The following is a 21,825-nucleotide window of genomic DNA, read 5'->3' as shown; positions in this document are numbered from 1 at the left end:
ATGATGCATCCGGATAATCGAGCGGCTTGTCGTCGAACAGCTTGGTCAATGCTTGCATTTTTAACGATGTCTCGTATCTGCCAGAATTCGTTTTATGTATCTTTCCACGAATTCGCGTTACTGTTGATCGACGATCAAGAAGCTTTTTCTTTCTTCGTATTTAATTAACACGATGTCTTCTGCTCAATCTCGCTTTAATTTGATACCGGGATGTCATACACGTGTGTCTGCGTCTTCTTCGGAAAAAAGCCGAAATCAAAGTGGAGTAGCGCATGTATAAGACCCTTTATTTGCTAGTACAGAGTTGCAACTGTATTTAGTGACTTCCGAACTAACTTTTCAGAGCAGGTAGCATTCAGAAAACTTTCCCTTTGTCTGTGTGCAAAGTTGTGCTTACCTGAACAAAATCGGAATTCAAACGAATTTCAAATTGCCTTCTGCTTGAAAAAGAAGTGCTGCTTTAACGTCAAAGTAATGACATCTATAATTAAACTCTACGAAACCTGATACAATTATTGTTTTATTATTTTACCAACATTGGATCACTTGGATCATAATATATATTGAAAAAAAAAAAAAACATTGAAACGTTCAATTTCTGAACAATTTATTAACGAGAAATATAAATTAATTGAATTAAAAACATATATCGAAAAATATTTTTCAACAAAAGAGATATTCTGTAAATTAATAAAACATAAAACTTATGAAATGATTCATCAATTCAACGATCTTTTTTATCTTCAGTAAGCATTACAGACTTCTTTCCAAATGGGATATACTAGTAGGGTACCTCAGCAATACTCAATAATATGTGAGGTTAAATTTGGCAACTTGATAACTTGGCAGTTTCCAGAGTATATCAGTCACACCTTTTTTCAATTTTAAAAAGTGACAAGTTAAATGATATAAAAAGAAAGATGTCCAGCGTGGATTGGGAAGAAATTAAGAGATTGGCTGCTGATTTCCAGAAGGCACAGCTCAGCTCAACTTTACAAAAGTATGAGACAGCTTTAATCTCCATAACGTGGATCACAATATAATTTCGTTCTTATAGTAATCTCTGATAACTATAAGATAATTGTAAATAATAGTAAAGTGTGCGAATAAATTATATTAAAATTACAAATACATTTTTGTTATTCGATTCATTTCTTGCATATAATTTTGTATTGTAATAGTTCATGAGAAATCTCTGATCAAATTTAAACATATGGAATGTTGATAGTAGATATATTGATAAATTTATTTTTATTGAATATTAATTTTAAAAGATTAATTTTATTATAATTTATTACATAAATAAGAATATACTTAAATTAAAATTTATTTATTGTTTCTTTTATATCAGTTTTTGATGTTGCAACACTAAAAAAAACTTGAGAATTTTCAATTAAATTCATTACATATGTTGAGACAATATTTGTCATTTTTTACAGTAATGTAATGTAATTAAACTTATATTACAGACTTTCTGAACGAAATTGTATAGAGATTATAACAACATTGGTAGAAAACAAGCTTCTGGATATTATATTTACTAATGATGGCAAAGAATACGTAACTCCCCAACATCTTGCAAAGGAAATCAAGGATGAATTGTATATTCATGGTGGAAAAGTTAGTTTAGTCGACCTAGCACAAATTCTTAATGTTAATTTATCACAAGTAACCAAAGTAGTAACAGAAATTGAAAAGCACAATAAAGGGCTAAAAGTAATATTGGGACAACTCATCGATAGGAGTTACATAACTAAAATTGCAGAAGAAATAAATGATAAGCTCATACAACACGGTTGTATCAATGTGGCCGAATTGACACTTACTTATAATTTACCTGCCGAATTTTTACAATCAGTTATCGAAAAAGAACTGGGAAAGATAATACATGCTACGCAAGATTACCAAGATCCTAAGATCTTTTATACTGAAAGCTTTGTAGCTAAAAATAGAGCAAAAATTAGAGGTGCTTTGTCTGCTGTGACAAAACCTACACCACTATCTGCAATATTAGGCCAATGTGGTGTTCCAGAAAGGATATTTTTTTGTAAGTGCAAAAATATAACATGTTGACATTATAAAAAGATAATAACTTCCTTACTTTTTCACATAATTAAGTAATTTTGTTTCTATTTTGTTAAATATTATATGTTTAATATATCAATTATATTGATTGGAACAAATCAATATCTTTGTTTACATCTATTACTTAGCATTCATTTTTATAATATTTACATTTTCTATTTATCTTATATTATAGCAATTCTGGATGGTTTGCAAGAAGTAAAACAGGTGCCTGGAGTTGTAACTGGGAAACAGAGTGGAAATAGCATTTACATACCTACTATATATTCTAAAAGTCAGAATGAATGGGTTGAAAACTTTCATAAGCAGAATGGATATTTAGGTAAAATATATAATTTAAAATAATTTTTTGTAGGAAATTCCTAAATATCAATCAATCTAATGTACTTTTATCTTTCAGAATATGACGCGCTTATAAGACTGGGGATATCGGACCCATCAGGTTATATAAAGCGTCATTTTCCAAACGAGACTATGATCTATTTAAAATCAGTAGCTGTGGGAACAGTGGTAATGGATCAAGTTGACGCTAATATTGAAGAAATCATTGCGACCGGGTCTTTCGTTGATCTTTACCCTCTTTTACCATCTGTATTTAGTGACGAGGATGCGGAAATTCTTCTCAAATTAGTTACAAAGAAGACAAAGGTCAATGTGCATATATTTGCAAAAACAGTTGCAGTTTCTGATGCCTTCTTACAAACTTTAACTAAATCCCTTGAAACAATAGCGGAACAGAAGGCTCGAGAAGTAGTAGCTAATGGAAAATGGGTTCAATGTATTATTGAAAATAAATTGAAATCGAAGTCTGTGGATCTAATAATCGAGAGTAAAACAAATAAAAAGGAGGAACGAAGAAAAAAAGCAGTTCTTGGTAAAGCGGGTGGCGGTAGCCAAGGCAGGGAAACCAAGACAAAATCTACAAAGAAGAAGTATCTTCAAGGAAAAGCACAAGAAAATGATTCCGATGAAGATGAGACGAGACAGACATCAGTGGGAAAAGGCGAGATTACGTTAATATCTTTGGAAGGAGTAAAAGCGGAAGTTATGAAAGATGAGAACATATCCATAATTGAAGATTTGGCGGACGAATTAGCGCATTACTTGCAACCGAAATTGAATAAATCCGCTTTATCATTAGCAGAGCAATTGGCGCAAACCAACAAGACCACGAATCTAAACGAAATTAGCGAGCGCCTAAATATTCTAATAACGAATATTCGAATATTCGATAAAGGCATTAAACATTTAAACAAAGCAGATCAAACCTCACTGAACAAATATCTGCTAAAGTCGCTAGGCCTCGATTTTGTAACAAGTATATTTAAATTGGCTGCTCAACAGAACATGCTACAAGTGGCAGAGAATCTTACAACAGAGATGAGGCAAAGATTGTTGCTCGAACTACCTGTAGATGTTAAAGAACCATTAACTGCTATCCACAAAACAATAATGGGAGATTCGGTAGAGGATTTTTTGAATACTGTTGATGGAGCGATGGCATCTTGCTGTTTGGTTCTGAAAAAGTATGATAAAAAGAAAGAGCGACGGCAGGTACACACTCACAGAGAAGCTCTGTTGGAGGAATTGAATGCCACACAAGATCCCGCATTGGCATTGCACTTAGTTACTAGTGTGCTTTTCACTGTTGCCACGCAAAATGCCTTACACATGTCTGGCAGACATGTAACAACTGTTCTCGCATTCCTCCAAAAGCAATTAGAGCCTGATACAATATCGATTCTTTCCAAATACCATGGTATGTAATAATCTATGAAATAATTAAAAAAAAAAGATCTTTTTCTTTATAGTGTGAAACTAGCCAAAAAATATTGTTTTTTTTTTTTTTTTTTTTTCCATACAGATTTGGTGCTCAACTTACTAAGCACTTCTGACGAAAACATAAAGATGGAGGCGTCCAGAGCTTTAGAAGAAGGGTTAACAAATATAAAAAATATCGCCAATGATTTCAAGCAACATGTGAAAACTGACAAGTCTTGAAAGAGATTTTTTGGTCAATTGTATAATATAAATAATGTAAAATAATTTAGATTTACTCACCTTATACTAATATTTGTATAACATAATTAGAACATTGTATTTTATAAAATATAGAGAACATATATTATCGACAATTTAAGAAGATTAATCTGTTACACTAAAAAAAATAAAAAAATAAATAAATAACCATGAGAACTAATTTATTGATACCATGACGCTTTCACTATGATGTATGATAAATGCATTTGTTTTTCATTACAAAATCCTTCTAATACTTATCTTTCAATAAAACTTCACTTTTTATCATTTTTTACAATCAGTTCAATAATAGATGCGAAGGTAACTAGATATACATTGATAAACTTACCTATACATATGTATGTACATAATTTTGTATATATATATAACTTAGAAGACACTTGATCATCATTCTTGTATATACAGATAAATATCACAAATGTAGTTCTTGTAACATTGGGTTACAAAGTCGCTAAGATTCGTGTGAATCCGACACACACTGGAACCACGGTCTGTCCAATACCCCAAAATAATGCATACAAAGGAGGCATTTGATAACCGGACGCTCTGTACACAAATGCAACTGCCGCCGAACTAACAACACCCGATGTCAATGGTAGCAATACACCCATTATTATGATAAGCAGCGGAAAAAATCTGTATATATAATGGATCATGAATTGTGTCTAACTCCTATATAGATAACATTTAAAACTTACATACTTGCCGTATTTGTGTTGTCGCAAAGTAGCAAAACAAATCGCGCCAGCGATTGTGTGCACGAATATTGAAGAGAATAGGGCCCATAGAAATATTTGATACCACATCTCTGAAAAAAAATATATATATATTGTATATTAGATTTAATTTTCACAAATAAATTCAGACAATATATGACGATAATTTATCATAAATTGTGGATGCATTTATAACGTACTTATTCGATTATATATACCTGCGAATGATGTCAAAGGTGTATTGAATATATTGCCAGAGTTCACATTTCGTAATGCCATTTGCGGTCGCAGTGAATTGATATCCGTTTGCACATCCATATGGGCATCGATGAGAAAGATACTTTTCGAATCGTCTCTATTTGCGAGATATACGAATTTTTTCGTAAATTTTCGCTCCCTTTATAATTTGACAATTGTTGCTGAGGTTATGTCGATGCATCGTTAAGAAATTATTCCGGAGTTATTGACTATTATCACTGTTATGACACACGAGAAACAGCGATAATGATAATCATACAAATGGATATACATCCTTTATAAAATGAGACGGAAAATAATGGAAGGAATTAAAAAATTTATGTGTTCAGTTGTCAAATTTGACATTGTTCGATGTTATTTGGTTGGCAATAGGCCGAACGCAGCCTATTTATCAGTAAAGTTACGTCACAGATTTATCTGTAAATAGAGAGTGCAAGCGTCACGTATTTTGTCTATTTACAAATTATTTTATAAATTAGAAAGGCAACAAAAAGATTATTTAAATACATAAATTTAATGTTTAACGTTTAATATGATATTCCTTATTGCAACAAAATAAATATGTGACCGAAGTCACTTACAGTTTACTAGCGCTTGTGCGTTGCGCATGCGCGAGATTTGTTCCTCCAATTCGAAACGATTGCCAGCGTGCCGGACTCACAATCAGAAGAAGAGACTCCCATCTATGTGTCTTATATGTCTATGGTGTCGATTCACGAAGTTTGTTATCGAGGACCGAGACGAAAGAAATTATAGGAGGAGGAGGAGGAGGTGTTGGTCTGTGCTGGAGTCACGTGATTTCGATATAGTGTGCCGAAGACATGGCGGACAAAGAAGAAACTGAAAAGACCATCGCCGAGGACTTGGTTGTCACCAAGTATAAAATGGCTGGCGAGATCGTAAACCGTAAGGGAACGTTTCCATAGTACTCGGGCAAAATTCCTGTGGCCGTAAACGCGCATCGCACGCGCGTATTCTTCTTATTGTTGCCATATGGAATTCGGCGCGCCAATGCCGGGCTATTCCGCAGCCATGTGCTAGACCTTTAAGTCTTCTCTAAGCATTCTCCAATATGATCCAATAACGCTTTCTCGATCTATCAAATGTGTGCTCGCTCAACGAACGAATTTTATTTATTCGCGATAGTCTATCATTCATACAATTTCAGCCGCGATCGTACAGTTATGTCGTTTGCACGCTCTTGATTCATTTTAATTATCTTGCACTAAATATAACAATACACTTATCTTCTTGGCTTAATAGCGAATTTACATGATTTTCTAAGATAATAGCATCAATGTATAGTGCATCTGTTCATTGTCTTATGAGTTCATATAAAATTATAAGATTTATTATAGGTGTGTATGTATGCGCGCGCGCGCATACACACATACATACTATTTGAATTGACTAACAGATTCTATCCTCTGTATGTGTATTTTGAATTTCAATACTGGCAGTGAATATCAGAATATAGTTTATATATCAATTTTATAATATATTCAATGAATGATAGATAATTTGGTTATATATTATATATAATTTAATTTGCAATAAACAATAAATTTTATTTGCAAAAAAAATTCTTCCAACAGTTTTGTTGATATATAACTTTGACATGTCATTTTTTTCATAACTATATCATATTAATATATATCCTTATGTATATATTTTACAGGGATATTAAAGCAAGTTTTAGACAAATGTGTTGCTGGAGCTTCTGTAAGAGAAATATGTGAGTTTGGTGACAAACTACTTACAGAAGAAACTAACAAAGTTTTTAAGAAGGAGAAAGAACTTAAAAAGGGGATTGCTTTTCCAACATGCATATCAGTCAATAATTGCATTTGTCACTTTTCACCCATTGCTAGTGAACCTGATCTTATTCTCAAGGATGAAGATATGGTTAAAGTGTAAGTTTATCTCTAAAGAAACTTGCTTTTTTATAAATTGTATAATACTAACAAAATTTAATACTACAAATAATATTATATGTTACTGAAAATATTGAACATATCAGATAATATATATATATATATATATATATATATATATATATATATATATATATTATCCCTACCATTTTATTTTTTAACAAGTATTATTGATAAAATTATATGATTGTAGTGATCTGGGAGCACACGTCGATGGTTTTATAGCTGTAGTGGCACATACCATTGTCATAAATTCTTCACCAGAGAAGAAAGTTACAGGCAGAAAAGCAGATGTAGTTTTAGCTGCACATTTTGCTTCTCAAGCTGCATTAAGGCTGTTGAAGCCAGGTACAGAGGTAGGATTGAGAACCGATTTGTGTGTATTATATTACCTCTTTATCTATTTTAAAATTAAAATGTGTCAAATTAAATTATAAAAAAATTTTGATATATTATATATTTCAGACATACACAATAACAGGCACAGTAGAGAAAATATGTGATGCTTATAAATGTAAACCGATTGAGGGCATGTTAAGTCATCAGTTAAAACAATTTAAGATTGATGGAGAGAAAACGATAATTCAGAATCCGAATGATGCACAAAAGAAAGAACATGAAAAGTATACACTTGAAACTCACGAGGTAAAAACTATGCGCTTGGAACAACATTTAAGTTATACATAATTAAAGTTGGTAGTTAATCATTTGTAAAATTATAAAAATATGAATAATGATATCAAACAAGTTTGACTACTAGTGTAAATGCAAAAAAATATAGTATATTTTCTATAATACTTGTCTCGAGACTGCAAAAGATTTTGAATATTAAATATGAATAATAAAAAAATATACTTTATTGATACTTTGTCACATATACACCAGTACCCCACAACTCGCATGTTGATCTTGTAATCATTACTTGTATTTATTCTTGAAAGACAAGTTAAAAGTAATGTGTATCTTATTAAAAAAAAAGCATATAAGAAATTTAGAGTATTTTTTTAAGTAATTTTTTGAAGTTATTATATGTATTTAATTTCAGGTGTATGCAATGGATGTACTGGTTAGTACAGGTGAAGGAATAGGAAGGGAACAGGATACTCGAGTCACAATATACAAGAAGACAGAGGAGACATATCAGCTTAAATTGAAGGCGTCTCGCATGTTTTACTCGGAAGTCTCCCACAAGCATGGTCTCATGCCATTCAATTTACGCACCTTCGAAGACGAGAAGAAAGCGAAAATGGCTGTTGTTGAATGTGTAAACCATAGGTTGATTGAACCATTCCAAGTAAGAACATTTATATGTATTAATAATCTATTGATCCTATGCTGACGGATGCTGGATCATTCATGACTCATATTTTAAAACATTTTATAAAATTATGCAATAATTAAAACAAATATTTCATAGATATATATTTTATAGAAAGATCAATTATTTTTCTTTTACACATTTTTTTTTAATTATCGTACAAATAGTATTTTTTGAAGAGAAAAACAAAATATATTCAAGAATATATATAAAATTAAAACATGTCCATTATAAAATCTTATATTATATTATAAAATTTTATATTATATTATAAAATTTTATTCTGTGGTATGTATCAAAGAAAAAAAATCTGCTATGAGTGAAAATTTACTCGATGTCTACAATATTGGCTATTATACAAACTACTGTTCAACAGTTAATTATCATAATATTGCACATGAGGAAAGTTCTAATATCACTTTTTCTTAATTAGGTGCTCTATGAAAAACCAAATGAGTATGCTGCACAATTCAAATTTACAGTACTTTTGATGCCCAATGGACCTCATAAAATTACAGGAATTCCCTCTGATCTCGATATCTATCAATCTGACTGTGTTGTGGACGATCCTGAATTGAAGGTAGAACATTATGATAAGGAAAATATATAACAGTTTTCTGATTATTATTGTCATATTAATAATAATTAAAAATTTCAGAATCTTTTGTACTCTTCAGCAAATCCGAAGTCGGCAAAAAAGAAGAAAAAGAAGGCTGAGAAAGCTGTAGATGTTGCTATGGAAGTCGATGCTAAGGCCTAACACTGTCATTTTCTAACACATACCATGACTTATATTGACATCATGCACTATTTCAATATTTTTCATTTAGTGATCTAAGTAAAAGGCTGGACACTTTCAAACACAAATCACTCAATTAATATAATACCTTCGTTTAGATATTGCATTGATAAATTGTAAGTTGCATCAATGTTTTGCATTGTTATGCTCTTGCTATCAGTAATCGTCTGATATGTATCCACATAATGATTTACCTATTTACCTTTCTTCCTGCTTCTTTATTTTCCTATTTATGTACTTCATTCATCCAATGGAAGTCTCGAGTTTTGCCATTTGATATGTATTACCTATTTATCTTTCCTCTCTACTTTTCTATTTATATATTTCATTCGACGGAAATATCTAGTTTTGTCGCCCTGAATCGAACCGAGAATTAAACTATTATACATTATATGATAACTTTCCAATATTTAAGTTATATCAGAGTATTTTTTAATGTGGACCATGGATCGTATTATTACTGTTTATAAATTGTTAATTATTCATATGACGATTACTTGCAATTGTAATGCATTACGAACTTTGAACTAACATTTTATATGTAACAATTATGTGTGACAGTTTTCTGTGGAACATTGGATTGGCTAAGCTAAAAGAAGTGAATTGTATAAACTCAAAATATATTAAGAAATATTTTCGCTTTTTTATATAACTAAAATTATAAAATTGTATAGAATACGCTCTTTATTTTATACACAGGGTGTTAATTAATTCTTGCTCAATAAGTACATAATGAGATTCTTTGATGAAAAATAAGCCGAAAAGATAATCCTCAAACATTTTTTCTGCGATGTTTAATGGAGAGAGAGAGAAAAGGAATTATTAAATGAAACTCACATTTAATCACACAGTGCCATTCACTAAATGGATATATGTATATGAGCCGTGCGGTTGGTAGTGGCTACATATCCGACGCGCGGTTCACGTATATTTAAATAGCAACAGTCTGTGTGTGTGTGTATTAGGTAGATTTTAATAATTTCTCTTTAAGCATCGTAAAAAAAAATGGTTCAGCACTTTTGAGTTATTTTTCATCAAGGAATATTGCTATGTATTTAATAGATGTAAATTAATTAGCACTTTGTATATAAAATATGTGTACAAACACATACACATATATATATATACATATATACTTTAAAATTTTAAATAATATCACAAGTTAATTTTATGGATAAACAAATATATATATTGTAACATCTGAATATTTGCACAAAATACGATTCACTTAGTTCTAGTTCTAGATTAGCCAATTTTATTTTGTGTCCAGCTATGAGAACTATACTGTAATAAGGTTTAACTACAAATTGTACAATTGGAGAGTGTCCATTCTGGGACATTGCATAAACAATGAAATGCCAATGATTCACCGAGTGTTTCGTTGCGAAAATACCCCTTACCATCAAAAAAACAATTATTATATAAATTATTTCTACTGTATGCAGATTTTATAGATTGTATGTGCAGTATAGATTGTTAGAAGTTGGTTAAATTGGTTAAATTGGTAGAAGCTGGAAATATATATAATATTGAAGAAAACTTTATTTCTGTGTGAGCGAGATAAAAAAAAATAGATCTTTACAAAAAAATATGAGGAGTAATATTAACTTGCCGACTCACCACAAACCATAAATAATGCAAATGAATATTGTATAATAATAGTTTTATATAAGAGGGATAGATAATGTATCTGTTATAGATATTTTTTCTACTCAAGTTGTGCATATGTCGAATGTTATAGAGTGTGCTTGTATAACAAAATATCATATTGTGCACTATCCATCATTTGCTTAAATATCTTTCCATAATTACAATCGCGTTTACAACCAAATTTTGGACATTATATTTGGAGGCTCTTTATAATTTTTTAATATTTTTAAATTAGATTAAAAAAAAAAATTCATTATTGCAATTAAAAAAAAACTAATTGAAATAAATAAAAATATAAAATTATGCAAATGAAGGCTGTGCATAAAATTTATATGCAATATATAATTTAATGTAATGATATGAAATAAAGAAAAAAAAATTGTTATAAAAATGCTTGATAATAAGCTAACAAGTATAAATTTTGACACATATATATATATTTCATGACTCATTATATATTACTCCATTTTTCTCTGTAAATGTAATTAAATATATAATACACAAAGTACTATATATATTCGTAGAAAGAAAAAAGGAAAAGAATATCATTTTAATCTTGGGACTTGTAATTATGCAAACTAAATTTTATATTTATGATTATCATTATTTGTTAATAATTTTGCTATGATATATGATCTCTTATCAAAATGAGGATGTAATTACAGAAATATATAGAATGATATTTACAATCATGTCTTAATTGTTCAAATACTATATATATAAATATATTTCTCTACATTTATGTAGATATATATATATAGATATATAGGTTGACGACTACTACTACTACTGAACTTTTTTATCATATATTTTATTATAATATCATTTGAGAACTACAAAAAATCATTATTAACAAATAATGTTGTAGTACAATAAATTATACACAATTGGAGATTATAAACACTTCTGATATATCTTATGTGACAAATTGATATTTCTTGTGTAATTTCTGATCAAGATGAGGATGTTATTATAGCAATATAGAATAATGTTTATAATCATGTTTTCATTGTTCAAATACTAAATATATTTCTACATTTGTTTATAGATTGATTATTATTTCCGATCAATTTTTTTTTATATCATATACTTTATTACAATATTATTTAAAAATCACAGAAAATTGCATTAATAGTTATTAACAAATAATGTGCAATAAATTACACACAATTGTAGTTTTTAACGATTTTGACATATGTAACAAAATATTCCTTATATAAACATATGTAGAATAATGTAAAAACCCTTAACAACGCTCGTGAGCAAGTAGAGTACAGTAAATTGAACAGAAAAGTCCTGTAACATTTTTTTCTATAACGCTTAATAAAGAAGTTATTATTGAGTAAAGTTTGATCAATCAGCGTCGATTTTTAGCCGCATGGCTGTGTGCGTGAGCGCTCCATCGCTATGGCGACACCAGACGGGCGGCTCACTGACATGCGTCCGGCTGAAAGTCTGCGCTGATTGACCAGACTTTATTCAATAATAACTCCTTTATTGAGCATTATAGAAAAAAATGGTACCAGACTTTTTTGTTCAGTTTACTGTGCTCTACCTGCTCATGAGCATTGTCAAGAGTACTTTGGGACATCCTGTATAAAGCCCAATCATGTGAAAAAATTAGTCATAATCGTAAGGCCGTAAGCAAATCGACCAATCACAATCAAGTATTTTTACAATATAGTAAGAATGTTTGACTGTGATTAGTTTACTTACGGCATTACGATTACGAAAATTTTTTCACATGCAATGGCGCTTAAGCGATTTTTGACTTCATTATATTTTCTTACATTTTTATATTTTTTAATCTGCTTTATATATAAAATTAATTCAAATAATATAAATACAAGTAATGAGAGAAGTGCGATATCTGCAAGCAAAATTTTCGGCATAATTACTGCCGATTTATTCTATCATTATGTAAAAATTTTAATTTCAGAATAACTGTATTGGGAGTTGTAATATCGGCGATGTTTATTTCAGTATCGTCTTTTAAACCTAACTCGATCAAAGTCTTCGACAGATTCTCGCGAGTCTTTTGCTCGATGCTCGACACCGTTTGTATGTACAAAGTTTTATTTTTACCGTTTATAATCGCTGTAAGTCCGGGATTTTTCATTTGGAAATCTGGTCGTTCACAAAGAAGCTCTATCAAGTCTTGCAGTTTGTATCTTGAATCTTTGATTTCAATCTCTCGTGGTACTTGACTACATGCCAGGCAATTTTGCTTTTTTTCTGCTTCATAAGTATATGTGTAAACTCCGTCCAAATTGTTAAGCACCTTCATAACAGTAAAATATTTATCATCTTGTACTGTTTATTTCATCAAAATAGTTATCGATATAATTATAATACGATTTACATTGTACACGAGACGTAAAAATACGTAAAAAATGTTCTTGTTACTAGATTAGTACTTTTGTCTAAAACAGATTATTGTTGACTTATAATTACCATGTAATTATTTAAAGATGCACTACAACTGGTTGCAAGTTTAAATGCTTCTGTTGCGCAGATAGCGGCGATAACGGCGTTCGTCGATGCCACAGCCGGTATAATATTCTTGATGATACCTTGTACAAGTCTGTATGTTAAGCCCTGTATGCCAAATTGCGTTGCTCTCTCGATCGACTTTTCATAAATCCAGTTTATATGCTGGGGATCATCTCCATCAATCGCGCAATCGAATGGATTCTCTTTTGGCCATTGAATTATTTTTACATATTCTACACAGTGCTCTGGTAAACGCGGAGTGTTGGCTATTGTACATAAAGGATATGTGACCTATGCAAAGCACAAATAAGTTTCTAATATATGATACAAACAAATGTTCTATTGATAACATTAAATCTCGAAGAGTATAGGAGATTATATTCTCACCTGTGGAGGATAAAGATCCAAGGTACACTCGATACATGGATTCATACCAGGCAATATAACTCGGGCATTTCCTTTAAAACCTTCAGTCCCACCATCTATCAATGGTATAACACTACTGTGTTCCAACGTACCATTTTCATAGACAAGCAAAGATATTAGCATACCATTAAGCCATCTTCTTGCGACAATTGAATCTAATCCACAGATTATCATATGAAACTGTTGGTAAAACGCTGCATCTTTAGCTTGTATCTCACAATTATGTGCAATTACATTGCAACCAGGCACTCTAGCATTGATAAATTTTGCAGCTACCTCTGCCTTGTAAGATCCAATATCTTTGTGACGAAATAAGAACTGTCTGCACAATATATATTATTTTTTTATAAAATAATTTTTTAAAATAAAAAATATTTATTTATAACTAAATAATTTTTTTTATACAGATTTTATGCCAGAATTTCTTTTATAGGATAAAAATAAAAAAATTCGGAGAAAATCAGGTATAATAGAAATATTGTACTTTTATGAAAGAAATCTCTCTGAGTATCTCTTATAACTTGTAACATAACCTTGCTCACCGGTTGAGGTTAGACAACTCGATTGTATCCATATCAATCACATGGATATGTCTAAATCCCATCAGAGCCAAATTTTTTAATAACTCGCATCCTAAACCACCAGCACCGACAACGAGCGCTTTGCAACGCTCCAGAAGCATCTGCAGATTCTCAGAAGATGGCTCGAAATCCGGTCGACAAAACGGACCAGATCTCTCCAACACTTTACGCAAATTGCTCCATCGTCTGTTCGTATGATCAGAGCTCATTATCACAGAATAAACCGTCCGATCAGGATAACAATATAAATTAAATTTGGAGTTAATGAACCAAGTTTTTCTTAAACGTTAGAACATGTCTTCTCAGACTTCTTTCCTGTTTAGGTTTCTTCCTCTTCAGTTTTATTCCTGTTCCGGTAGATGTTTAAAATAATTCGCTTTACTTAGATTTTGATAAAAATACACTTAATGCCTTTTTGTATAAAAACAAAGATTTGAAAAGTAAAAATCGTTGCTCGGTAGTGTAAAAAGAAAGATGCCACTTTTGAAGGTTAGGAAATCTGTCATGCCGACGAAATTCTGGCGATATGCGCAAGCGCAGCAAAATGAAAAGGCACACGAAATTTGAATAAAAATACTTCCATACGTTTATTATTTATTAAATCCGTGTAAAGTGAAGTTCATATCGCCTGATGATTTTAATGCAACAAGATCTATAATTGTATAATTTAACTTAGATTTATAACTTCCCACACAAAACGATCAATTGAAATGAGGATATCGATTCTGTAATTCAAGTGAGAGTGAAAATTACAAAAATGAGCGAATTTACTATATTTGGACCAATGAAATTATAAATTTTTTAATAAATTCGTTCATTTTTGTTCAATTTTTACTCTCACTTGAATTACAGAATCGATATCAAAGTCTATAATTGCACGATTCTATCTACACTCGCGCGTAATCGCGCACCGAACGGCAAAGTAAAACCCCCGTAATGTAGCACCTTCGCTTACTCGGATCCGAATTCCGAATGGCGGCGACCAGGCGACCAGTGAATGCCTATCGCGTCGGTTATCTTCGACATTGTTCGGTTGTGCTCGACTTTTACGGCTGCGCGGTTTGGCTGCTGCGCAGCTATAGGTCTAGTTTCCCTATTATTATTATAAGCAATTCTCAATTTATATTTACTTATCTATAATTACTGTTTATAACCCTCTCGGATCATTATTTTTATACGAGAAATATATGGGAAAGTGCATTCTAATTTATACAACTCTTTTTTCCTTATTCTAAATTAATCACATATGTAATAACTTTTTTTTCTATGCATTCTATTATCAAAATATGTAGGTAGAAATAAATGAAAATTAAAGGGAAAATATAAAAAATCCTTTAAGTCCCACAAGAAAAATATATAGAAGTTTCACTGTAATTTGCAACACTTAAGAGCTCATTAAAGAAGACATTAGTAATTCCATTTTATTGAGGAAATTTTTCCCTTCCATCTTGTCCCATCTGACTTCTTTAAAGGATCCTCCTAAATTTTCCCATTTTCTTTCTCGAACAAGTTGGCCAGGAAAGAAATCTTTTCGGGGGGAATGAGCAATAGCAACTTGCACGCCCATTTGTGGTTCACATCGTACAGCTATCATTCTGTAAATATAATTATGTAATCAATAAATATATTACATAAGAAAATTTTACATTATAAATTAGAGTCTAAGAAAATACCTGTCACCGATTGGCGAAGCTAGAATACAACTACTAGCATTTCCGAGAGGTTCCACTGAACCTAGACCAAGATGTGAGCTATTTGCTAAAAACTGCCAACCCATACATTTGGCCAGAGCTTGTACTGCGTTTATCTGATGTTGATAAATCTGCATATAAAAAAAAATTCATACCATTTCACTAATAAGAAAATATTTTATATAAAACTTAAAAATTTTTATACTTTAATATTTTATAAATGACTGTTAATAAAAAAGTAAAGAGAAATTACCTGACAAAAAATTAGATCCCTCAACTCCTGGGGTTCATAACTCATATGCATGACTCTACCATCACGACATACGCACTTCAATGATTTTTCACCAACGTGAACGATCATCGTCGTCCGACATACGCTGTCGTATCCATGCGTCAAAATATTAATTTTTACACAAGATTGTGTCGGTGAATTTAATGCGTTCCAGTGTGAAACAATAAGAGGATCTTTCACTTCTTTCGCTATCGTGTCTAATACGTATTCCGTGCGCAATCGCATGAAAAAATGTTGTGCCTGTTGAATAATCTGTTCTAGTAACGTTTGACTTTTCGTCATTTCTAAAAGTTCGTATTTATCAGCAGCAGTAGGGCCAGCTAAATATCTGCGCTTACTAGGTCCGAGTGGACCTGAAGCAGGATGAGGAAATGGATGTTGACTATTCTTATAATGCACTTCACGCAACAGTTGATGTAAAGAATGTTCCAACACATGATCGTGATCTGTTTTATGTGGTGGTGGAGCAATAGGTTTCTTATCGCTGCCTGTGCTGTGGCATAGACCAATTATTAATTGAATTCCAGGAAGTACCTAGTATAATATAATAAATAAAAGTTTATTAAGTATATATCGCAATATATCATTTGATTTGAATTAAAAAACGTAATATAACGTCATATAAGAAGAAGGTAGAAAATTATCTCTAATTTTAATTTTAAGATACATACTGTGGCCATTATCTGGTTTCCAACAACCATGTGAGGTATAGGCGCACGTAAGTGCACGGCCTCTCGTGCCAATTGACTAAATAATTCTTTGCAAAATAGAACATTTTGTGCAGCTTCTAACTTCTGCTGCCAATGCATATCGGCGTTTGAATTATTAGTATTGCTATTAAGCAAACTTATATTTGCATTACATAAATCTTCTTGATCTAAAGAAATGTATACATGCTCACTTTTTAACATGTATATTATATACATTATACATATATTTTTTATATAGTATATTTTTAGACAAATCTTTTTTTCTTCTTTTGGTCACATTACCTTTCTGACACAATACTTCAATATAGGCGACACCTTGCAACTCGCTAGGTATGGTCACGCGTAAAGCAGACATTTTTGAATTTGAAGAAATATGAGATTGCCCCGACATATTATTACCAGCATTAGGAGATGCCGGCGGACTATTACTACTTTTCTCTTCTTCTTCAGCTTTGGTGACTTCAAACATACCCATTTGTGTATATTTCGAGCCAGCTAGAATATAAATACAGCACAAGTTTTTGAAACATATAAAAATATTAAAATTACACAAATCACTTTTTCAAGAAAATATAAAATATATTTAAATGAATAACGAATATAAAAATAGATACTAACCAGTTCGATAACTAAGATCACCAATGATAGAGTTTGACACTTTCTTCAAACGCCAATTTTGCCGTAATCTTAATAATTCAATATGAAAGTCAGGAGTGGATTTCGTTCTAGCTAATTCTGCTTGACAATTTCGCAGTCTCTCAGCACCCAGCATGAGAACTGATGCTGCTCCTGCCAATGCCTTTTTTCTAGCATATACTTGTATCATAGGCTTTACTTCAACTGGTTCTTGAGGTACTGGATCCAATACCATATAATTTTTCTCTTTTGCTATTGCAAGTACATCAGCCAATACACAAACTTCCGTCAAGGCATTTCTATAAAAAAGTTAAATTCAATTATTAGGTTTAGCAAATCGTTTTATATATAATTGTCAAATTAAGTATTCATTACTTGCATAAAATAGAAGAATTCGAGATACAAAAAAAATATGACAAACCTTAATTTATTTCTAACACTATCCCAAGGCCATAAAGAAGATTGAAATGAAGTAGAATCTTTTGTATCCTCATCGCCTTTTTCACCTTCTAATTGTTCCTTCTTTATCTCCTCACCATTTGTTTTATTGAAGTCAATCTTTTGAGCAATTTTCGCCAAGTTCTCCGACAATGTAAGGGGCCTGCATCATAATTAATAAATTTAATGTATAATATAATAATTCTATTCAATTTTTCAATAAAACTAAGGTTAATTACGAGATGTATTTATAATGTACATTTAATATCCAATTAAAATTGCATTAATCAAATATTATTTAATACATTCTCTATTATTTCTAAAATTGTTACATACGCTTGATAAATTTCTTGGCCATCGTAACTGATTTCCTGTATCTGGTTCTCAATAGGCGCCTCTACAGAAATATTCACAGAATACGCCATTATTGTTTTCGTATGTTCCATGAAGGGGTGCGTTCCGATTCCCCACCTGAATACACCATAGTTTATATATTACTAGATTGCTGTCTTCTAAGGTGTTTTCGGTTTTATAGTTTTATGTACGAACATAAATACATGCCTTTCTGCGCTTGCGCTTTGATGGCGCACGTGCATGGATGTATTTATATGTGATTAGTTACAACAAATTTATATAATTTATTACTATATATATATATATATATATATATATATATATATATATATAAGTATTCGTCATATAATTTATTTATAACTAAACAAACGAAATAATTACTGTAATTATCATTATTATATAAAAATATCTTGCACTTTAGAAGAGATAAAAATGATATACACAACTGTGTGATATATTGTACAAAAATTGTTTTTATTTTATTGTCATATGAAATATAATGTGAATTGAACAATAAATCGTTGCAAAATGTGATAAGTGAAGATTAAATTAATTAAATCTCAAGAGATATAGGTCACAATAATGATCTTAAAGTTAATTATCAGGTGGCTTCCTTTTTTTATTTATATACATAGATTAATAAACAATTCCTTTGACTCCTTATAGTTTCTTCGTTTAATCTAGCGAAGGAATTCATTTTTAAGATGAAAATTGATGCACAAATATATCTTATTTAATATGATAATTATACATTATAGAGATGTATACACGTGCGCGCGCGCACACACACACACACGGATGCATGTAATTACACATATATTTTAATCCTTTTTTTTTCCTTTTAGACACACGAGGAAAAAATGTATATTTCAGTGTCATGCTTCAAAATGCTATTCCGTTTCTGTCTATAATGTTTTAATGAACCAGTAGCTTAACAAAACTATTCAGTGTTGAAGTCTTTCAGGGAGAAAACAATCGCGAAAATTTCGTGTCAAGATACTTAATTTAATATTAAATTAAGTTTTTCTTATATTAAATAATTAAATGTTCTCAAACTGTTATGCAATTATAATGTAAAATGTATTCTTTATACTAACTTTATAGAATTCAACAGAATGTGTTTAGCACCGCTACAAAATTTACCATTCAATTACAATATTTCATATCTACATTTTTCATATCATATAGACTTAATAATTTTTGAAAAGTGTACTTATTTTTTAAACGCATCCTTATTTGTATTATATATAATAAAGCAAAGAAGATAATAAGACTAGTAAGTGGAGAGAATGTTTTTTATTACAATGCTCAAAGATGGAATTATTAATCAATCATATATTATTAAGTAACTTTTAAACTCTCAATTTCTTTGGAAATGGAGAATTGAAGTTTGAATCCACCCACCTGAGGCTTTGTATGCTAGTGCTGTTGTTATCACTAATACTATGTATGCAGACAAAAGACTGGCTGCATATGCCTGATAACGATTGAGCAAGGTCATACACGAGACAAATAGATGCGTTCCAACTACCCAGATAATATGTCCCCAATTTCTTTTGTCTAGTGCAGAAAAAAAGATGACACCCCAGAATGTATGTAGTAAAATGAAGCACAGTGTGGTGGCGGCTGATATGATGAAGAAGTATTCACTGCCTTGCCAGAGTCCCATAGTACCAGGTCCAACTGCGTCAGCTAGGACATTAACTAGAGCAAAGGCACCACTCATGAAGCCAAAACCTAAACCACACACATAAGCAAATATGTGTCTGCTATCTGCCACATGTGTTGTTGTAACTTTCTCCAACCCTCTCTCGGCTTTACGCAGCACCCAGTAAAGTAGGTATCTTTAAAAATATAAAACAAATGATAAATTCTATATGCATATAAAATATACGATTTTTAAATACACAACTGAATTAACTCAAACATCAAAGTATAAAAGTTACCTGAAGCTCTCCTGGAACAATACAGAAAACACTAATCCAAATGCAAGATTTTGCTGTAGAGGAACAACGGCATACCAGAGTACAGATGACAATAGCAATGAAATAAGCCAGAAAAAGGCGCTGGCTATCAATATGATTATTCTGATGGGTTCAGCAGCAATTGTGAACGTAAACATAGCTAGTGGAGGGCCAAAAGCCAAAAATGCGCAACCAAAGAATTCCATAACAGTCATTTTTTTCTTTTTGATTGCGACGTCGAGTTACGAATACTTTTATTAATGATCTCTTTTTCTCTCTTTCGTTAATTTCTCGTCAAATGTCAAAGCATTGGCAAATGCTTATAATTCTAAGAAGCCTTTGTACGGCTAGAATATTTCCTTTTATCGACATTTATTTTCCCGATAAGATGCGCAGTCTCGAGCTTAACAAATAATTATATCAACTTGTTTTTCAAAAATATATAAAAACTTATGCATATTAAAATCACTCACTTTCTCTGAAATAACGAAATTTGTTCGTATATACCATGTATATTGAATACGTTCGAAAATAGTTTTAGCTGCAATGTTGCGAATTGAGAAATAAATCTCGCACATGCGTTAAGCCCGTATCAGGCCGATATTACATTTGTCGTGGGACAAACTTTTTAAGCGCATTGATTAGCTAATATCTAGAGACTCAAGAAAGTTTCTATTTTGCAGCCAATCAATATACTTGAAAAATTTGTCGTACGACAAATGTAATATCGGCCTCAGACTATGCATTGAAAATTGAAGATTGAATGTTAAAGATTGGAATTTGACTAATCAGAACAAAAGGAACTAAAATTTCTTAATCCTGATTGGTCAAATTTCAATCTTGAATCTTGAATCTCAATCTTCAATGCGTAGTCTGATACGAGCATTAAAGCATAAGCAATAGTAGACTGATTGTAAAAGCCGTATTAAAGCGGGAAGCACAAACTTTTGCATAAGCGCATAATCATAAACATAAGGAAACTGATTGATCAATTTCGTTATGCATAAGTGTGCGTCTCTACATTTCCCGTATTCAGAACGCGTCAAAAAATAGAAAGAGACAGCTGCTGTACGATCACCAATCTGTCTTTGTCTAATGCGGCGTCTACAATAGAGATTTTAAGCCCTAAGTCTTAAGAAATTGACCAATCACAGTCAAGTATGAGAAGAATACTCGACTGTGATTGGTAAATTTCTTAAGGTTTAGGACTTAAAATCTCTATTGTAGACGCCGCATAAATTGGAAAGAGAAAAGTAGAAGGGATGGAAAAGATGAAGATAGAATGGTGATACAAAGCATATGCTATCTCCGTCTAATATTTGACGATCCTCACTTCTTAATACTCGGTCTAGATCAGAGAGAAGATATAATAGAGGGCGGGAGTCAGCTAAAAGAGTATCAGGCAATTAGAAAGAGACGAAGTCAAGTGACCTGGCTGTC

General features: G+C 31.3%; 6 protein-coding genes across 8 annotated transcripts; 2 read left to right on the top strand and 4 right to left on the bottom strand.

The window, feature by feature from the left end:
- The first annotated feature begins 796 nt into the window (after positions 1-796).
- Ufl1 (UFM1 specific ligase 1) lies at positions 797-4,212 on the top strand. The gene is made up of 5 exons (XM_070293844.1): positions 797-1,000; positions 1,470-2,047; positions 2,261-2,407; positions 2,486-3,844; positions 3,950-4,212. Exons 1-5 carry the CDS (start codon positions 921-923, stop codon positions 4,084-4,086), a joined length of 2,301 nt encoding a protein of 766 aa, XP_070149945.1. The 5' UTR covers positions 797-920; the 3' UTR covers positions 4,087-4,212.
- A 74-nt stretch (positions 4,213-4,286) lies between these two features.
- Positions 4,287-5,568, bottom strand: LOC138932435 (transmembrane protein 170A). Its single transcript, XM_070294296.1, has 3 exons — positions 5,060-5,568; positions 4,828-4,933; positions 4,287-4,761 (listed from the first exon to the last, which is right to left on the bottom strand). Exons 1-3 carry the CDS (start codon positions 5,157-5,159, stop codon positions 4,566-4,568), a joined length of 402 nt encoding a protein of 133 aa, XP_070150397.1. The 5' UTR covers positions 5,160-5,568; the 3' UTR covers positions 4,287-4,565.
- Positions 5,569-5,878: 310 nt separating this feature from the next.
- LOC138932224 (proliferation-associated protein 2G4) lies at positions 5,879-11,127 on the top strand. Its single transcript, XM_070293838.1, has 7 exons — positions 5,879-6,005; positions 6,778-7,012; positions 7,227-7,389; positions 7,499-7,678; positions 8,079-8,327; positions 8,785-8,931; positions 9,010-11,127. Exons 1-7 carry the CDS (start codon positions 5,921-5,923, stop codon positions 9,109-9,111), a joined length of 1,161 nt encoding a protein of 386 aa, XP_070149939.1. The 5' UTR covers positions 5,879-5,920; the 3' UTR covers positions 9,112-11,127.
- On the bottom strand, positions 7,211-15,278 carry Uba3 (Ubiquitin-like activating enzyme 3). Of its 3 annotated transcripts, none has more exons than XM_070293837.1 (5): positions 14,262-14,873; positions 13,681-14,041; positions 13,255-13,584; positions 12,886-13,081; positions 7,211-7,433 (listed from the first exon to the last, which is right to left on the bottom strand). In XM_070293837.1, exons 1-5 carry the CDS (start codon positions 14,507-14,509, stop codon positions 7,417-7,419), a joined length of 1,152 nt encoding a protein of 383 aa, XP_070149938.1. In that variant the 5' UTR covers positions 14,510-14,873; the 3' UTR covers positions 7,211-7,416. The 3 variants fall into 3 exon arrangements, with proteins under 3 accessions (XP_070149938.1, XP_070149937.1, XP_070149936.1); XM_070293836.1 differs by lacking the exon at positions 7,211-7,433 and adding an exon at positions 15,142-15,278 and having other exon boundaries at positions 11,584-13,081; positions 14,262-14,647; XM_070293835.1 differs by lacking the exon at positions 7,211-7,433 and having other exon boundaries at positions 11,584-13,081.
- A 286-nt stretch (positions 15,279-15,564) lies between these two features.
- Med17 (mediator complex subunit 17) lies at positions 15,565-18,573 on the bottom strand. Its single transcript, XM_070293834.1, has 8 exons — positions 18,404-18,573; positions 18,051-18,230; positions 17,612-17,928; positions 17,276-17,488; positions 16,955-17,160; positions 16,245-16,817; positions 15,974-16,122; positions 15,565-15,895 (listed from the first exon to the last, which is right to left on the bottom strand). The coding sequence occupies exons 1-8, from the start codon at positions 18,511-18,513 to the stop codon at positions 15,685-15,687; spliced, it is 1,959 nt and encodes a 652-aa protein (XP_070149935.1). The 5' UTR covers positions 18,514-18,573; the 3' UTR covers positions 15,565-15,684.
- Positions 18,574-18,922: 349 nt separating this feature from the next.
- Positions 18,923-20,937, bottom strand: Aph-1 (gamma-secretase subunit Aph-1). Its single transcript, XM_070294030.1, has 3 exons — positions 20,859-20,937; positions 20,368-20,788; positions 18,923-20,265 (listed from the first exon to the last, which is right to left on the bottom strand). Exons 2-3 carry the CDS (start codon positions 20,598-20,600, stop codon positions 19,782-19,784), a joined length of 717 nt encoding a protein of 238 aa, XP_070150131.1. The 5' UTR covers positions 20,601-20,788; positions 20,859-20,937; the 3' UTR covers positions 18,923-19,781.
- Positions 20,938-21,825: the final 888 nt, after the last annotated feature.

The sequence above is a fragment of the Polyergus mexicanus genome, unplaced genomic scaffold, assembly GCF_030449975.1.
Source record: "Polyergus mexicanus isolate NDT 795.1 unplaced genomic scaffold, iyPolMexi1.0 SCAF_4, whole genome shotgun sequence".
In the NCBI taxonomy this organism is placed as follows: domain Eukaryota; kingdom Metazoa; phylum Arthropoda; class Insecta; order Hymenoptera; family Formicidae; genus Polyergus; species Polyergus mexicanus.
The sequence above is the reverse complement of the archived record's forward strand: the minus strand, read 5'-3'. Positions and strand labels throughout refer to the sequence as shown.

Coding starts and splice junctions, on each gene's coding strand:
- Ufl1 (XM_070293844.1), top strand. CDS start 921: ATGTCCAGCGTGGATTGGGAAGAAATTAAGAGATTGGCTGCTGATTTC. Junction 1,001..1,469: donor CTCAGCTCAACTTTACAAAA/GTATGAGACAGC, acceptor CTTATATTACAG/ACTTTCTGAACGAAATTGTA. Junction 3,845..3,949: donor GATTCTTTCCAAATACCATG/GTATGTAATAAT, acceptor TTTTCCATACAG/ATTTGGTGCTCAACTTACTA.
- LOC138932435 (XM_070294296.1), bottom strand. CDS start 5,159: ATGGATGTGCAAACGGATATCAATTCACTGCGACCGCAAATGGCATTA. Junction 4,934..5,059: donor ACCTTTGACATCATTCGCAG/GTATATATAATC, acceptor ATTTTTTTTCAG/AGATGTGGTATCAAATATTT. Junction 4,762..4,827: donor CGACAACACAAATACGGCAA/GTATGTAAGTTT, acceptor TTATATATACAG/ATTTTTTCCGCTGCTTATCA.
- LOC138932224 (XM_070293838.1), top strand. CDS start 5,921: ATGGCGGACAAAGAAGAAACTGAAAAGACCATCGCCGAGGACTTGGTT. Junction 6,006..6,777: donor GGCTGGCGAGATCGTAAACC/GTAAGGGAACGT, acceptor TATATTTTACAG/GGATATTAAAGCAAGTTTTA. Junction 7,013..7,226: donor GATGAAGATATGGTTAAAGT/GTAAGTTTATCT, acceptor ATATGATTGTAG/TGATCTGGGAGCACACGTCG.
- Uba3 (XM_070293836.1), bottom strand. CDS start 14,509: ATGAGCTCTGATCATACGAACAGACGATGGAGCAATTTGCGTAAAGTG. Junction 14,042..14,261: donor GAGTTGTCTAACCTCAACCG/GTGAGCAAGGTT, acceptor TATATTGTGCAG/ACAGTTCTTATTTCGTCACA. Junction 13,585..13,680: donor TGGATCTTTATCCTCCACAG/GTGAGAATATAA, acceptor TGCTTTGCATAG/GTCACATATCCTTTATGTAC.
- Med17 (XM_070293834.1), bottom strand. CDS start 18,513: ATGGAACATACGAAAACAATAATGGCGTATTCTGTGAATATTTCTGTA. Junction 17,161..17,275: donor TGAAGTATTGTGTCAGAAAG/GTAATGTGACCA, acceptor ACATTTCTTTAG/ATCAAGAAGATTTATGTAAT. Junction 16,123..16,244: donor GGGATCTAATTTTTTGTCAG/GTAATTTCTCTT, acceptor TTTTATATGCAG/ATTTATCAACATCAGATAAA.
- Aph-1 (XM_070294030.1), bottom strand. CDS start 20,600: ATGACTGTTATGGAATTCTTTGGTTGCGCATTTTTGGCTTTTGGCCCT. Junction 20,266..20,367: donor TTGTTCCAGGAGAGCTTCAG/GTAACTTTTATA, acceptor ATATTTTTAAAG/ATACCTACTTTACTGGGTGC.